At 51.6% G+C, this 18,032-nt stretch overlaps 1 protein-coding gene across 1 annotated transcript in view; it reads right to left on the reverse strand.

The window, feature by feature from the left end:
* The window catches only part of MYT1 (myelin transcription factor 1), a gene marked incomplete at both ends in the record, with an annotated part of 69,384 nt that extends 57,029 nt beyond the window's left edge, over nucleotides 1–12,355 (reverse strand). Inside the window, one exon of the mRNA XM_080716807.1 lies at nucleotides 12,331–12,355. Coding sequence (XP_080572933.1) covers nucleotides 12,331–12,355 — 25 coding nt within the window. The remainder of the gene's footprint in view (nucleotides 1–12,330) is intronic.
* Between the last annotated feature and the right edge of the window lie 5,677 nt (nucleotides 12,356–18,032).

Below are 18,032 nucleotides of genomic sequence, written 5' to 3' on the forward strand. Positions count from 1 at the left end.
CAAAGACCTGTCTTCTGCATGCGGGACAGGAGAGGTGGGCTCAGCCCTGCACCAAGAAAGTGGGGCTAGGAACGCCTCAGAGGATACATTGCCCCTACCCCAGAACCAAGAGGGCAGCTGGAACTCAGCTTCAGCTTTTTCTTACCTCTGAGTGCCAAAAGTCCCTTAGAACTGCCCCACTCCCTAGCCCAGGGAGAGGGGAAGCAGCTAGCTCATTTTTTGAAACCACACTGTACTGAGGCCCTTGATGAACACTAGAAAGAGCTGTATCGGTGTCCCTGTAGCGGGCTCTATCCACACCAGCCCGGCCTGGAGCTCAGAGGAGGAGAGTTCATGGCCCCAAACCTGCATATTGAGTCAAGAAGGCCCTGGGGACTCAAGCCCAATTGTTTTTTGTTTGTTTATTTGTTTGGGGGTTTTTTGTTTGTTTTTGTGTGTGTGTGTGGTTTTTTGTGTGTGGGTCTGGGGATGGAACCCAGGGGCATTTGACTTCCGAGCTATACCCCCTGCCCTATTCTTTATTTTGAAACAAGGTCTCACAGAGTTGTGGAGGGACTAAGTAGCTGATCCTCCTGTCTCAAGCATGTGCCACCAGGCCCAGCTCTAATTGTTTTTGTTTTTTGTTCTCTTTGGGGTGTGTGTGTGTGTGTGTGTGCGTGCGTGTTACTGGAAATGGAACCCAGGGGCACTCTACCTCTGAGCTACACCCCCAGCCCTACTTTTTATTTTTTATTTTGAAACAGGGTCTCACTGAGTTGCAAAGGCCCTCACTAAGTAGCTGAGGCTGTCCACAAACCGCAATCCTCCTGTCTCGGCCTCCCAAATGCTGGGATTACAAGTGTGCGCCACCACGCCCGGCTTTCAATTGTTTTTTTAAACAGCTCCATTTTCCTCCCATACCCAGTCTCTCTAATCCCAGGACCCTGCCCAACTCCTGTTTGGGACGCTGCTCCCTACAGCCCAAGCTCTGGGCCCAGGGTGGCCCCTGAGTGGTGGCTTGGCTATAGCTCACTGCTATTTTTCAGGCTTGGAAGTTGGAGAGGGGCTGCTGATAATTCCTGACCTGGATGCATAGTGCTCAATACACACAGAGCCCACAGAAAACAGTTTGGAGGAAATGCAAACACTTTGCACATAGCAGCAACAGCCTAGTCTCTAAGAGACTGGCCAGGACATGGGTTCTCTGTATTGGGTGAACAGAAAAACAATCCCAGCAGATCCCAAGGTCAAGCCTCCTGCAAAGACAAACAAACTCCCAAGCCCTCAAAGACTCTAACTCTCCCATCCAAGCTGGTTTGGGCTCCTACAGGCATGAGGAATACAGGCTGCCAGCCAAACACAAGACCAGAACCCAAGGCATAAGGGAGCCTCACACCAAGCAGCAACTTCTACACTTGTGATTTGTAGCCAAATAAGTGAAGCTTGTCATCTATGTGGACAGCTTAGGCAGGGAAGAGGGGCTGGGCTCAGACCCTTCCAGCAGCTTTTAAGGGAGTACAAAGCCCTGCTTGACACAATTCAAGTAACAAATATGTTCTTTTTTTTCTCTCCAAACAGACGCACCTAGAAGTGAACAGGTGAGAGAAGCACCTCCCACTCCACACACTTTTTTTTTTTTTTTTTTTTTTGCAGTACTAGGGATGAAACCCAGGGGCATTCTACCTCCGAGCTATACTCCATGCCCTATTTTTTATTCTTTATTTTGAAAAAGGGTCTCAGTAAGTTGTGGAGGGCCTAAGTAGCTGAGGCTGGCTGCGAACCCTGATCCTCCTGTCTCAGCCTCCCAAATGCTGGGATTATAAGCAGGTGCCACCATGCCCGCTCTCACACTCCTTAGAGATTAGGAAAATTGTTTGTCTCTGTGTGTCAGAGGGAGGGGACACCTCATCCCTAACCTGCTTGATGTAGTGCTGTGACACTGAAAGATCACAGTGCTGAGCTGAAATACATGGGGTGGGTGTGGCCTCCATGAAAATGAAATAAGGAACCCCAAATCTAGATAATCTAACGAGAAAAGCCACACACACACACACAAAAAAAAAAAAAAAACCAGAGGGATCGTTCAGTACAGATTCAGAGTCTGTCCTTTATCTGGTTAGACAGGTAGAGGGCCTAAGAGGCCAGAAGGCAGGGATGGGCCTCAAGAAGCAGCAGACCCTAGGAACCAGCTCTGCCTACTCCTCAGGGGGTGTGCAAGCTTTCCTTCCCACCCAAGTTCCTCCTATTTCAACGTCATACTCTCGTCCTTCTCTGGCTACATCCAACCCAGCTTTGAGAACTCCAGCACCCTGTTGACAGTAGGCACTGGCTCCCAGGCCAGGCAGGTCCCGGGCAGGGAACCTGGCAGTCTCCCCAGAGGCAAGCAGAGACACATCTGCAGTGGAATAGCACAGTTGCTGGGAGAGGCCTTTCAAAGAGGAGACTTGGGAGAGTAGCAGGCAGTAACCCAAGGGTCCGGGGTGGCATCAGGGCTAAGCTTTGAAAGACAAGCAAGAATCCCAGCATGGGACATGACAGGAGTCAGTGGCTGCCCAGGGATCAGGGGGGAGGGGTAGCCGGGATAGCCTGGTTTAGGGCAGATATAGGTTGAGGGGCAGCTGGGGCAGACCAAGCATGCCAAGGCAGGTGGCAAGGGCCAGGCTGTGGTCTGAGGGCACCCTCCGAGGCTGAGAGCATGGGGGAAAGGCTGGGTAGGCTGAGTGGCCCTTCAGGGGTCTTCTAGAAGCATCACATCACAGACCCAGTGACAAGTGCCACTGACCTGAGACCAGAGCCTCACACGGGGCAATGGCTAACCAAAGTGTCCTGTAGATGGGTGAGATGCATGCCTGTAAACCCTGTTCATGGGAGGCTGAGACAAGATTGCAGGTTCAAGGATAGCCTCAGCAACACAGCAAGACTCAGTGATCTAGTAGCCCTCTTTTTTTTTTAATATACTGGGGATGGAACCCAGAGGCATTTTACCTCCACATTACACTCTCAACTCAATTTTTTTCTTATTTTGAAACAGGGTCTCACTAAGTTGCAGATGGCCTTACTAAGTTGCTGAGGCTGGCTTTGAACTTGCCATCATCCTGTCTCAGGCTCCTAAGTACTGGGATTACAAGCGTATGTCATCATGCAATGGGAAGACCCTTTTTTTTTTTTTTTTTTTTTGCAGTACTGAGAATGGAACCCGGGGCAGTCTGCCTCTGACCTACACCCCTAGACCTATTTTTTATTTTTTATTTTGAAACAAGGTCTCACTAAGTCGTTGAGGGCCTCCCTTAGTAGCTAAGACTGTCTACGAACCACAATCCCCCTGTCTCAGCCTCCCAAGTGCTGGGATTACAAATGCAGACCACCACACCCAGTGAAGACCCTCTTTCTAAAACAAAAAATTTAAAATTTAAAAAGGGGGCTATGGGTATAGCTCAGAGATAGAATGTTTCTGTATTCAATCCCCAGTACCACAAAAAAAGCATTCTGTGCCTCCTTGCCCCTCAGAACCTTGGCCATATTTGTGTGTGTGTGTGTGTGTGTGTGTGTGTGTGTGTGTGTGTGTGTGGTGCTGGGGATGAAACCCAGAGGTTTTCTACCTTCGGGATACACTCCCAAACCTATTTTGTATTTTATTTGGAAACAGGGTCTCACTAAGTTGATGAGAGCCTCACTAAGTAGCTGAGGCTGGCTTTGAACCTGTGCGATCCTCCTGTCTCAGCCTCCCAAGCGTGGGGATTACAAGTGTGTGCCACCATGCCCAGCAACTTGGCCATATTTTCTGTCCCACTTTATAGACAATAGCCCTGTGTTGATAAAAATAATATTGAATAGCACAAACCTGCCCAAATTCTCAAGTCCCTGTTTTTTTCCTAAGCAAAACTTTGGTCAAAATAGAATGTATAAAAAATTTGCACAGCTCTACAAAAAGAGTGTTGATTCAGTTTTTAACCAAACCAGTTGTTTGGTTAGCAGTTAGGGAACTGAGCAGGCAGTTTTGAACCGCCCAACTGGGTCCCCGGGACAGTAAGTGTCCTGGGAAACCCAGAACTGAGAGAGCCCTCATCCTCTTGCACCTAGATTGCAGAGAAGCTCCAAGTCTAGCCAAGAAGGGGTGAAGAAGCCACAGAGATACCCATCAAAGGCAACTGCCAGCACCTTTCTACTTTCAGAATTCCACAAACCCATAGGTGAAAAGTCCCAAGTGCTCAGGCAGGTCAGCTCAGCAGGATACAGAGTCAGGGATGCGCTCAGCACTAAAGCTATGGGCCCCTCAGATAGGGACCACAGGAGACCTGAGGCTGGTTGGTTTGTGGTCTGGGGCAGGGGCTTCTATAAGCATTCCCTGAGGACAGCCCTCCCCCAGATGAGAGACCTTGAGCCCCTCCCCCTGCAGGAGCAGGTCATCCTATTAAAGCTCTGCTCCTGTGGGTCCTGGGACTTCAGGTGAGAGCAGTGCAGCCCCTCCGCCACCCGCCACCCTCCTGTAAACAGGAGAAGAGCCAGATGGCTTCTGCCTAACCTCTCAGACAATGCTGACCATGACACTGAACGAGATTGAGGGGTGAAGCCAGGCACGAGAGTGAGGGGCTCTGGGTGAGCCACCTACCAGCTGCTCCGGCTGCGGGGTGCCTGCACTGCTCCTTCCCACATCTGGGTAGTAAAAGTTCAACTGTTCTGCACAACACAGACATAGGCTGGCCCCCACTGTGCACACCAGCCTCCAACGACTGCCCCACTTGCTCCCTCCTGTTACAGGCCACGCTCCCAGGCCATTGTTCCCATAAACTCAAGGCACGGCAGACATGTCCAAACAACTGCAAACAACCCAGGGCATAACAACACCCAACTGCTGGCTGAGCCTGAAGCCACACTCCCCAAAAATGGGGCTGCTTGTATGCTGACAGTCATAGGTCAAGGAGTGGACATAGGCCTTGGATACCCACCTCTCCCTTCCAACGGTACGACGTACCCAGCAGGGCCATATTAAATGTCCTCAGCTACTTTTATTCTTTCAGATTAAAAAAATTGCGCTTTTAAAGTGCAAATTTAAAAATGAAAAGAAGGATGAAGCAGTGGATGAAAGCAGCCCTTTCACACACACACACACACACACACACACACACACACACACACACACACACAGCACACAAGCGCTTATCAGCATTAGTGGAAGGGAGAAAGGACTCCAAACTGTATCAGGTGGTACTGGAGCCACTAAAGATGAAAGGGAAGGCATCTTTAAACTGTGCTTCTATTCGCAAGTATTTATTAATCTATTCTCTCTGAAGCAGGCTCACCAGAAGCCTGAGATCAAAAACATTTTAATTCAGGTGAAAATGCCTCTCTCACACTTTTGTTTTGGGTTTCTTAAGTGACATTTGTGGAAACCGAGCATCTGTGGAAAAGAGAAGATGTGCTGAGGGTCTCAGGAGTCCACGGAGTGCCTCCCGGCACCCGGCACACGTTCCGCGCAGGTGGTGGGCACCGGCCCTGGTGTCTTGGGTTGTGGAGCCTCCAGTGAAGCACCTGGTGCTCTCTTCCCTTCTGGGAAACATGACATTTTTCAATCTAGCCAACCTTGTAATGACGCTGGCTCCCAAAGACCATTTTCCTGTAAACTCACACCACAAAATTCCCATTAAGATGACATCTATAGACACCTGGCTCCTGGTGAATTCATAAGAAGAACAGAGGGGACAGCCCTGAGTCAAGGGCCTGAGGGGAGAAGGAGCCCAGCTTTCCACAAGAGAAAAACCAACAGGAAGGGGCTAGGTCAGGTTTCCAGGGTTGGGACTGACCGTGCATCTCCAAGATGCCTGAGTACTGTACAGGTCTCGCAGCTGCCCCTCAGCTCTGCCAGCTGGACCAGCTCCCTGCCTCCCCATCCATTCCAGGTCGTGCTGACCAAGGAGTTCTTGTTGTTCTTAGGCCCACGCCCAGTTCCAGCCCAAGCAGCAGCACTGCCCAGCCCCAAGCCAAGCCCCGCTCACCCTTTTCCAAAGCATCAAGCCCATCCAGGAAGGACTCGTCCCCTTCAGCTAGCTACCCACCTCCATCCAGCAGCTACTGGAGGCCCCAGAGGTCTCTGGCACTTCATCAGTTTACATGCCCCTCTGCTGTGTCCACCAGTGCTGGGCCATGCAAGCCAGAATTTCAAATGGCTCGGCCTTTGCTGGGCTCAGGCAACACCAGGAAAGTGGTCAGCGAGGCTCTGGGCCAGGAAGGTGGTCGGTCGGTTGCAAGGTGGAAGCCTCCTCTACTCCTGTATCGCTGCTTACACACACACTCACCCATGGCATCATCTGTACCTTCAGTGAGCCTATCCAGAAGAGGCCTGGGAGCACAGAGAGGAAGGGTGGAGATCTAGGCAGCATGAGGAGCATGCCCACCACAGGCAGGGGACAGGCCAAGCTCCAGCTATATCCAGGCTAACCCCAGAGCTGGTGTGGTGCAAGTCAGCAGCCCAGCACATACCCCATGCCAGAATCCCCTCTCCAGCCCTCCTGACATCACTGGACACGCACAGGCTTTCAAGTAGAGGCTGCCACAGCCCCAGCACACAGCAGCACTACCGCCCAAAGGCCAGAAGGGTCTCTCAGAGTTCATTCTCCCTGCTCAGTACCAGGACATTTGAGTCAAGGGGTCAGAGCCTTGGCTCAAAACACTTGGAGCTGTTTCCAAACCCTTAAGTGATGCCCCAAGTTGCACTTTAGACAAAAGCAGTTCCTCTTCCTGGGGGAGCTCTGAGAACCACATCTGGCTCCATGGTTCATGGGAAGTGGACAGTAGACTAAGATGGAAAAGTGTCTGTGTCCAACTCTTAGAGGCTCCTTCCCAGACCTCAGATCAGCAAACATCCCTGCAAGGTCCAACATCACCCAGGTTCCTGGGGTGGGAGTGTCAAGGGACGCCATCAGGGTTCAGGAAAAAGAAATGAGTTCAGGAAGCAGTGTCCTCTTTGAAAACAAACTGCTTCTAAGCCTCAATCCAGCCTTCTCTGCACAAGGAACATGACGTGGGTGACCTAGGGGACCTGGGGGACAGGGCAAGGCTCTGCCTCCATTGGCAGCAGCATTCTGGCCAGGCAGGAAAGACTGCAATCCCTGCTCTCTACTCTTTTGTTTACCGTTAATTAACAGGGCCATATGGAGAGAGGTGATAATCACAGCCAAAGACCAATAGGAGGGGAGTCCTGGGCATGGAGCCTGGGGCCGGAAGCTTCCATAGCCAGCCCCCCCCCCCCCACTCTCCAAGCACTTCTGAGGAGCTAGGGTGCATCCTCCCAGTGCCGGGAGGGCACTCTCCTCTCTCCAGGTTTGTCCCCAGCACCCTCCTACCTTTTGTTCCCTGGGCTGCTAGCCTCAAAGAAGTCCTCTAGTTTCTAATTTTTTTTTTTTTTTTTTTTACCATCAGGACAAAATTCCTCACCCCCTCCCAAAAGGATAATTAAAATTATCACTGACATTATCATCATTGATGCCCCAAACCAAGCCACAAACAGCCACTGACCTATACCTCTTAGATTTTTTGTTTCAGAAACTAAACACCCACAATAAAAAGGAAAGAAGGAAGGAAGGAAGGAAACACCCAACTTTTCTAGTCAGTGATGTCTACTGATTCAGAGGTGAGGCTAAGAGGAGCTTCAGTGACTCAGAAATCGGTGAGCTCCCACAATACACACCACCATGCACTGTTTATTTTCCTGGCTTTTAAAAAAGACTCAAACTCAATGAACAAAATTGAGGACACAGCCCCAGTTCTCTCCCTAGTTTTAAATATGCAAATCCAGTCCTACTGACCACAAACAACCACACTACAAGAAGCAAGAAGAGGCAACACTTAGTTGGAGAACAGGAATACAACACACCAATCCTACAACACACCAATCCTACAACACACCAAGTATTGCTCCTAAAGTTGGGAAGTACACAATGCAAAGAAAAACCACCCGCCAGCCTCTGCCTGGTACCTTGGACGAGGGTCCTACACGAGATGCCTGAGCTCCACGTCCCCACTTCAGGGACATCTTCTGCTTAAGGAAGCCGTGTCCTCCCGGGGCAAAGAGCTGCTGAGTTCCAAGACCCAAACATAGCTGTGTTCCACTTCCAGAAATGCACATAAAGTTTTCGGTCTCGATCCGCCAAGCCCCCCTCCACTAATGTCTTCTCTGTCTGACGCACATACCCACGAGAATCTGGGCGTGAAAGGAGGAGGGACAGAGAAAGAGGAAGAACACAGAGCCCAGGCAGTCCGAGAGGCAAAGAAAGCCTCTCCTTCAGAACAGTTTAAAAAGCCATCCCCCGACCTACTCTTCCTGCAAAGAGAGCCTCCCTTCTTAGAAATCAACTCTGCTGGCGCCCTCCCCTGTCTCCATCCAAGGGGAAAAGCCAACACTGGGTATCTGCCTTTGTCAGCGAAAGAACATAACATTGACTTACCTTTCCCCACAGCTATTGTCTGTCCTCTTTCAAAATGACATCACGGAAAGCAATCATGAAATTTACATGGGGGGTGCAGAGTGGACTGGGGGAGGGGAAGGCAGCTGCCTCCCTCACGGCGGTCACATGTGGGGAAGCCTGTGTGCGGGTTTCAATTAAATATCTTCTCCCCTCAGTGTGCGAACTCCTAAGCCAGCTAAAGGCGACGTCTCATTTCCTTAATGACCGCTCTCATTAGCAGCGGCGGAGGAGCCTCCTTTGTAAATACGCTACCCATGAACCCTTGGGGCTCCAATATATCTGTTTACTCTCTGAGGTGAAATAAATTTACAGTATAGCATCAGAAAGATGGATCTGCCGAACCGGGGGTGAGAGGTGCCCCAAACCAGTCAGGCGCCTGTCCACGGCCTCAAGCCTCACCAGTAGAAAGCGCCTACGACTTCCACGCTAATCTGTAATCAATATGCAGCATGATTGGTTTTTTTTTTAATGCAAAATACACAAAAGGGCAGAGAGCGTTACAACCGCCATGCTCACCCCCCTCTGCTTTCTCTGCCAGTGGTTCAGTCCAATAATTCCTAATAGCAGCAACCGGAATGACAGATGCCCTGGGTTAGCATGGCTCCAGAGAAAGTGCTTTACAATATTTATTGGTGGTTAAGAATATGACCTCCCATCATAAAGAACGGGCTGCAGAATTTATTACTCAAACAAACCAGAAGTATTACATATGGGTTCATCTGCATATTCAAGTATTCAAGTACTAGGAATTTAAATGGAATATATATATATATATATATATATTCTTGACTGCAGTAAAATATACTTAATGTCACAGACAAAAAAGGAACATAGCGGCAAAAGACATTTTTTCTGTTGTCTTTTTGTTTTTTAAGCAATAAAACCCTCCCAAAGATAATTTGGAAATTGCTGAGCAAAGGTATATTCTACCCCTAAAAACATCAAATTCATCCCAATCAGAGGGAAGCATTCTGCTCAAGTTTTCTATCCTTTCTCCAAGTCTTTTTCAAACTGTCTGCAACAAGCTGTCCAGCGAGAGCATCAAGAGAATCCCCCATAACCCACGCTGCAGGGGGCCCAGCACTGCAACCTGCCCATCTGCCAGTCCCTGGTCCTCTCCCCATTTGGAGGTGAACACAGGAATTTCTGCCAGGGTGTTCTTGTTTGCTTCTTAAATCTCCTCACACTGACAAGTCAGAATCAGAATGTTAGAAACTATACTGGGAAACAGAATTCAGACCCCTGCAAAGACCAAACCACCACAACAGCTGGAAATCCAACCTCCCTAACTCAGAAGTTCATGTAGAGATTTCAACAGAAAGCAAATATTTTTCCTTGGCAAACCATGTAGGAACATGATGCCCTGCTTGCTGAGCTCTGAAGAGCTCAGGCCACCAAAAGTATGAATGAGACAGAGCTACAGCATCTAGCTTTCTGGGAGCACGCTTGTGAAAATCTTGGCTGATGTTAGCTGAAGCCTCTCTTCTACAAGCAACTATGGTTAGTATGAACTTTATGTTCATATATCCCATGTAAACCAAGGAGCTTCATCCCAAAAGCAGATATGTTAGATTCTTATACACACACATCATTCTCAACAAATAAAATACAAAATGCATGCAGGACAATCAGTTAGATTGGGCAAACAGGAATAAATGAAAGCCTGCAGCCATCACACTGATGGTGAAATATTAATTAACCAAATGAGGACAGTTTGAGGCTCCAATGACTGTCTACTATGTTTCTATTCCTCATGAACTCATACTCATTAGCAAAAAAGGACACATTCAGCCGAGAGCACTCCTGAAAAGCTATGTCTGTCTCCTTTGGACATGCTGCGAGTGCTGGATATTTTACATCCCAAACCTCCAGCATTTAGAAATTCTATTAAACTCTTATCAGCAGGCTGCAGGCTCAGGACAGCCTGGGTGCCATTGTTCCAGGAGAAGGTGGGATCAAAGGGAGGGCCTGCTGCATCTGCCTTACTCTTCAGAAGGCCCAAGGTTCTGGAAAAGCATTTAATTCAGATATGTAACAGTCAGACCCAAGAAACGATACAAAGCAGGGGATAAAGTGGGGTAAAGCTGGTATGTGCTGCAAAAGGACCTCATGAGGTGTCGTCATGTTTTAAGGAAATAGGACTTGCATTTGCACAAATCTCATTCTGTCAGCACACCACATCCCCCTTTGAGTGACCATGGGCTTCTGGAGGTGGAGCTCCAGTGGTCAGGATCGGGACCCCAGATCAAGTCCTGGGGCTGCTTAGGGGAGCACTTAGAATGCTCCTGGAAACTTCAAATCAGTGCCTTTTGGCAGAACATAGAGCCAGAAGCCCCGATGGGAGGTTGCTGTTGTAGAAGATGGGTTTGGGTAACTAAAAGTTCAAAATATAGCTGATACCATCAAGGAAAAAAAAGGGGGGGGTCAGGAAGGACCAGGGCAGAGGAGCTTGTGGCAAGTTTCTCAGGTCTAGCTGCCTCCCTCCATCCCTGGAAAGGAGTGAACCGGCGCCGAGGCCTGATCAGCACTTTGGACAGCGCTTTCCCAGCCTGGCCTTTGTTCTCGGCTCACCGCAGCCTGCACTTGGGCAGGCCGGGCTATCGCTGAACTCCGGGCTAGGAAAGGCAGTTCCAAATCCAAGGCTCCCAACCAAACAGCTGCAGCTTGCGACAACAGCAAGGTAACATCTAAAACTTTTTTCTTAGATAGGGTAAAATTTTGTTAGGATTTTTTTAAATCATAAAATATTTTCTTTTCCATAACAGTATGGAGCACAAGCTGTAAGATTTATTTCATTAAAATCTGTTGAAAAATCGCTTGTGCTTTTTTATTTTCACATTTGGGAAGATCTACAAGGAAATAACTCCTGTCCAACTGATGGGTCCTCAGACTCCACACGGGGAGGAAACTAGGAGATTTGCAAAACCAAACTTGTGGCTGGCTACGGCCTCCCAAAGAAAATGCTTTGTGTGAGCTGGTGGGGGTGGGGAGGACAGGCTTAATGATCGCTTAGCTGGTAAGATCATTTCAAATAAGGTGTAATTACTTGTGCAAATCTGCACACAGACATTCCAAGTGTCAGTTCATTTGCTTCATAAAAACTCTTTCAAGTAATTTTGGTCTAAACTTTCTGCATTTGTAATTGGCACCACCTTCTCCGGTGGCCAGCTGGGGTGAGGTTTTCTTGTTTCCTTCTGAAAGCTTCCCCGCAGATGGGCGCCTGCCTTAAAGCTGCCGGCGACAATTAGGGCGTTGTGTGCGGAGCCGAGATGGTCAGCATTAATATTGTATAGAACAGCTGAGGGCTGGGGGCGCTGCCCCAGGCAGGCCCTGGCAGATGGAGCAAACAAAACCAGAGCCACTTTCCCCTTACTCTGGGCTGACTTTGTGTGCCTGTCTCACACTTGCAAGCATTTGGCATCCTGCGAGTGTGAAGAGGGCCGATGGCGGCAGCCTACCAAGGCCCCTCTGCCACGGGAAGTCCTGGGTGACATTGCCCCCACACACAGAGCCACGGGAGGCACTCACACACACTCTCCCCCACTGGATCCTCACAGGGGAAGCTGGCTAGAACACCTACATCCACACACTCGGACCACTGGCAGACCTGAAGGACAACTAAATTAACAGAAGGCTGTAGCCCACCACCCTTCCCACCCCCAGACTTCCTCAGGGCAGAGGCTGTCAGCACTTCGGCAGCCCGGGATAGGGATCGTTGGAGGGGAGCGTGGGGTTCCAGGACGCCTGGCTAGCATTCAGGAGGGAGCATGTGTCTCTCACTTCCTCAGCTGCCCAGAAGAAAGCACTGAGCACCACCGGGCATCCTGACAGAAAACATGAGAGGCTGGGGGAGGGGCGCGAGGGTGGGGGTGGGGGAGGTGGTACGCACCCAGGAAGCTCCCACAGAGTGCCATCCTGGCCAGGCAGGCGACCTTCCTCTCTAGGACCTGGACACACTTCATGCTGGAAAAAAGTTGTTGCACAAACTTCTGTGTCCCTGGCCCTAGGAGCCCTGCCACAGCCAGCCAATCACAGCAGCAAAAAGATAATCACAAATTGATGCCCCGCTGCCTGCCAATGAGGCTCCCTTCCCCACACAATGGGCTAAGGCCAGACAATGGGCCCCGCCTGCAGGGACAGGGGAGGGGAGTTGGGGCAGCAGAGATGCAGTGACCCCTCCCCACACTGAAAGAGGAACTGTGTGGGAGGGGTTGGGGTGAGGAAGTCCACCAAGTCCAGCCAAGCCTGGTAGGGACCAAAATGGGCCAGAAGCCTGGCCTCCCACACCCGTGAACATTGCCCCACCTTGTCCCAGACAGAGGCTGAATCATGATGTAAGGGAGCATCAGATGCCTAAGGAGCCCTGCAGCCAGTGGAGGGCTGACCCTGCAGAGAGGAGGACAGAGGGAGCAGGTGGGTGTGGGACCTGGGCCTCCAGAAGCTCCACCCAGACAGAATGGAGAGGTGGGGGATGGGCAGAGAGCCTCCTTCTGCACTGTGTCCTTTGCTTGCTCGATGTTCAGGACCCTGCTGCCCATTGAGGCCCTTTAGAGGACTGCACTTGGCCATACCAAGGGTGCCATGACCCTTGACAGCAGGAGGCCGGGGCACCCATAGCCTCTCTCCCTCAGCTTATGGCCAGGTCTGGTCACTTCCACCCAGGCAGCACAGGGGGACTTCTAGGGAGCTTGGTGGACAGAGCCCTGGCTCACCCTCTTAGCTGTGAGACATCCCCACAGTCAATAATGGAAGATGGGGGCAGCAAAGAGTCAGAGGTTGTTGAAGGGGAACTGGGCACTGGGCCCTCTGAGTAGGGAGAGGCTAGGGCATGGGCAAGTCTGCTGGGGCATGGGTGTGGTGGGGAAGGAAGAGGGTACATGGATACCAGGGCTCCTCTGAGCCGCAGGGCAGGGAGCAGAGGGGACCCGGGGTTCTGTGTGGATGCTGGGTGCCAGTTAATCACCCAGGACCATTGGCAGGGAGCCATGGCTCCAGCCGTGAGGCCCCAGGCAGAGCTGGAGCTGCACACAAAGTTGAGTCCTTGCATTCCGGGAGCAATGAGGATGGAGAACTAAGACCATAAAGTACTAGGAAGGGCTGGAGAGGAAATACAGGTAGAAGGGAAGTGGTGGCAGGGAAGGACAGGAAAAGCAGCTACAGAAGGTGCTGGTGGAAGATGGGTTTCTTTTAATGTCTATTTTTCTAATATGTGACAGCAGGTATACTTATGCAAAGGAAATTTGCTTGGTTACCACTTTTCTGTGACTCAGTTTCCTCGTGTGTCAATGAGAGTACCAGGGTGCTATGGGGCCAAGGCACATTGGTAGTGCCTCACTTTGGGTGTTAACAGCCTCTCACACCCTGCTCTGTCTCCAAGCCACCCCCTACCTAGGCTCCCCAGCCCCACAGCACCCCCACTTGCCTGTCCTTAGAAAGTCCACATTGCTCCTCAGATGAGATCCCTGGTCCTCAAGGGCCTGCATTCAGGAGTGTTCAGGGACAAGACCTGCAGCCATCACTCAAGGACCCTGCAGGCGACCTGTGTCCTCCAGAGGACCCTGCCCCCTCTGAGGTCTGTGAGCAGTTCGCAAGAGAGCCTGCAGCAGCCCAGGCCCAGAGCCAGCTGAGGCAGGAGGAGGGCCAGGGAAGGAGTCACGATGATGCACAGCAGGGAGGGGCATCTCCTTGCAGCATGACCAATCTAGGTCAGACGTCGGAAGAACTGGAAGCAGTTATGGAGAGAGGGAGGCTTCCTTCCTGTCTATCCCCATGCATCTCAGCCTTGTTTAGGGTCCTGTGGAGCTCAGAGCAAGGGGCCTACAGGGCAGGAGCAGCAGGATTCAGGTACCCAGGCAGGTGGGAAAAAGCCTGCTGGGCCCAGGATGCTGCACTTGCCTTGTTCCAGGCAAATGGGTTACAAGCTCCTGACAGACCCTGCAGGAACAGGGTGCCAGATCAGGACACAGCACAAGTGGACTGTAGCTGGAAGGGCAAGCACAGTCAGCAAACAAAGGGTCTGGAGTCAGTGTCAGGCACTCAGGCCTGGGCTGAGGGCACAACACACTGGGCCCAGGAAGTTGAGCAGTGTCCCCAAGTCCCTGTGATTGGCTACTCTGAAGCAGGGAGGGGGCAGAGAGATGGGTATGCTGGAGAGCAGAGTGGGAGAAGGAGGGTCAGGTCCCAGCCTCAGCCCCAGAAGCAGCCCCAGAAGGGCAAAGACGAGGAAGGAGGAATGAGAGGAAAGCAAAGACCAGAGAAAGAGCAGTGGCCATGGAGAGGCTGAGGACTAGCAAGGACACTGAGCAGAGATGGACACAAACCCAGGCAGGAGCAGCAACTGTGGACTGGGGGCAGAGCAGAGACATAAGCAGACTCTACAGACAGTTGGACAGCAGGGACAGAGAAAAAAGAATGGTGCAAAGGAGACACACTCAGAGACATAGACACTCACAGGCACACAGACACATGCACAGTAACACTACCACTGAAACACACAGAGAGACACAGACACACAGAGGCACTCACAGAGACACACAGATGTGCAGACACATGCATGTCCATGGACATGCATGCAGACACACACCAGGGCTCCCAGAAACCCCATGATAGTCGGGAAATGAACAACTGCTGAGAGCCCCATGGCTGTCCCTGCCATCTCCTTCCACCCTCAGGGTTAACGCTATGTGTGTGTGTTTGTGTGTGTGTTTGTGTGTGTGTGTGTGTGTGTGTGTATACGCGTGTGCATGCATACACGTGTGTGAGCCCAGAAGGCTGACGCACTCCAGGATCAGTTTAAGTGGCTTTGGAATTGTGCTCCCAGAACAGATGGCCTCAGAGATAAAGCCACCCAGGCGCCGGGACGGAGAGCTAGCTGCGGGCGGTTGCCATGGCAGACCAGGCTGGAGGAGTCTGCTTATTAACAGAGAGCAAGGCCCACAAAAGTCAAGATGGACTCATGGGGAGGGGCACCCACTGAAGAGCCCCAGAGGAAGAGACCTTTGCCTGAATAATCCCTGCAGTCTAGAGAACAGAGCCAGGCAGTGGGCACTGGCCAGTTGCAGGTTAAGGTACAGGGATAATGGCAATGTTGGCCTGGCCACCTTAGGAGGAATAGCCTCCTGGTCTCTATCCCAAAGTACCAGGAGTCCAAGGCACACTGACCCTGTGGTGAGTTCAGCCATACCAGCATTGGAAACTGTGCCACAGGGCCATGCCACCCTCTGGAGTCCCAGGACAGCTCCTGAGCATGTGAATGGGTGATCAGGGATGGGAGCTCAAAGCTGGCCTGTCCTAGCTGGGGATGAAGCCCCTAAGAGGGAGGGGAAGCTGGAGCCCCTGGGAGGGGGGGACTGGGGTACCCCTCCCATCATCCTAGCAAGTGCATCTTGTGGCCATATCCCAGCCGGGGTCCAGGTTGGATGTCCCAACAGTCATAGCACCCCCAAGTTCCACTCCTGAGGTAGATCCATACTAGGGTCAAGGGCCTACAGCTGCTGGGCAAGACTCTCTGACACCAGTGCTGAGGAAGGAGCTTTTTGCACCTTCCTCAATTGGAAACTCAAGCAGTGATAGCCAGGCAGGAGGGTCCTGTGCCAGGCTTCAAGGGAGGCAGAGCCACAGGGACCCACCCTGGAGTGGACAGGAAGGGGCACACAGGGCAGGGGATGCAGAAAAACCCCTGAATAGGGACCAAAGGACAAGAGGAAACACTTGCCACAGAGCCCCCAGAGCCCTGGTCTGGGCGACTGGGCAGCCCAGCTGTCCAGTGGGCCTGACCTAGCTCTACACCTGGCCCAAGGGCACACCTTCTCCAGACTCCAAACCGGTATAAGCTCCAGATGTTCCAAATCTCAGAGCCTCATACAGCCCTTCTACTTCCAACACACACACACACACACACACACACACAGACCTGAGCCTAGTGCAAGAGGCTTAGAGGAGCCATGGACAGCCCCGAGTGCAGTGGCCTAGCTCTGAGCCTGCTGAGTGCAGGCATGGGAGGGATGGGTGCACCCGGTTTGCTGGTGTAGCAAGAAAGCGTGGAACCATAGCTGGTGGAGTTCCTTGGAGACCTGGAGCTGAGAACCCTGCATGCCTCTCGCTGCCTGACCACACACGCACCCCAGCCCTGAATGATGCCAACCGCAACCTCACACACAGGGACTCCCTGAGTCTAGAAAAAGGGGGAAGCTAACAGAACAAGGCAGCATGCCCAGGACATAGCTAGGGAGGAACTGTTGTTGGAGGAGGACCAGAGCTGTCTGGGAGTGGTGCTGTGAACCTAGGCTCCCAGGCACTCACCTGGAAGTACCAGCCAGAACATAAAGCAGTCAAGAGAAGATTGCAAAGGATAATGGTAAATCTGTTTCACAAATGTCAGGTGAGTGACCAACATCTATTTTAAATTTAGCCTTCAGCAAGACATGGTGGTGCATGTTTGTAATCCCAGCACTTGGGAGGCTGAGACAAGAGGATCACACAGGTTCGAAGCCAGCCTCAGCTACTCAGTGACACTCTCAAGCAACTCAGTGAGACCCTGTTTCCAAATAAAGTATAAAAAAGGTCTGGAAGTATAGCCTGGAGGTAGAGAGCCCCTGTGTTCCACTCCCAGTATCACAAAACAAAGTAAAATAAATTTAGCCTTCGGTGTAGCTGGATATTCATTGGAGAGCTGCTGGACTGATGGCAACACACATAGACGTGGGTCTGCGGATGCAGCTGTGGGGAGCCCTGCTGAGCCTCACATCCCGCCTGGGTACACACAACCTCACTTGGAGGAGCCCCAGAGGTATTCGGGGAAGTCTCGTGTAGCCTGAGGCACGGTGTCCTCCTGCAGCCCCTCACTCAGTGTGCAGACCCGCCTGAAACACCCACCCTCAAAGGCCCACCCAGGATGTCTCCCCAACCCCTCCATCTGCTGACACAGGGAGGGCCTCCTTTTAGCCCCCAGAGCACTACTCATCACAAGGAACTGAGGCTCAGACAGTGACTAAGCTGGCCAAGGCTTCAGGATTTAATGGCAGAGCAGGAGCCAAACCCCACACGCTACCTCCTGTTGCTAGTGCAGGCCTGAGGCAGAAGCCCAAGGAGACCACAGCGAGTGAAGCCTGTGTCCCCAGCAGCCATTGTCTCACCACAGGCGCCTCCTGTGCAGGCCATCCCAAGCATGGACTGCTGGCCCCACCCCCTACATTCAGCTGCACCTTGCACCTGTATGTAAATATCATGGGGAGTAGGGTAGGCCTGAACAGGTGCTGGAGAGAAGAGCAGGGAGATGAACTCAGGGTGACCACAGGCCCCCACACCAGAGGGATAGTAGGACCGTGGGAGGAGGATACAAACCCCAGACTGGGCGCCTAGGACTCCTGCCTTGAAGAAGGGGCTGCACACCTGTGGTGGCACATACCTGTAACCCCAGTTACTCGGGAGACTGAGACAGGAAGTTCACAGGTTGGAGTACAACCTCAGCAACACAGTGAGATCCTGTTTCAAAAACAAAAAATAAAAAGGGCTTGGAGGGTAGCTCAAAAGTAGAGTGCCCCTGGGCTCAATCCCCGGCAAAAAATAAAAATAAAAAGGAAATGGCTGTCA

This window comes from Muscardinus avellanarius (assembly GCF_963383645.1).
Source record: "Muscardinus avellanarius genome assembly, chromosome: 19".
Classification (NCBI taxonomy): Eukaryota; Metazoa; Chordata; class Mammalia; order Rodentia; family Gliridae; genus Muscardinus; species Muscardinus avellanarius.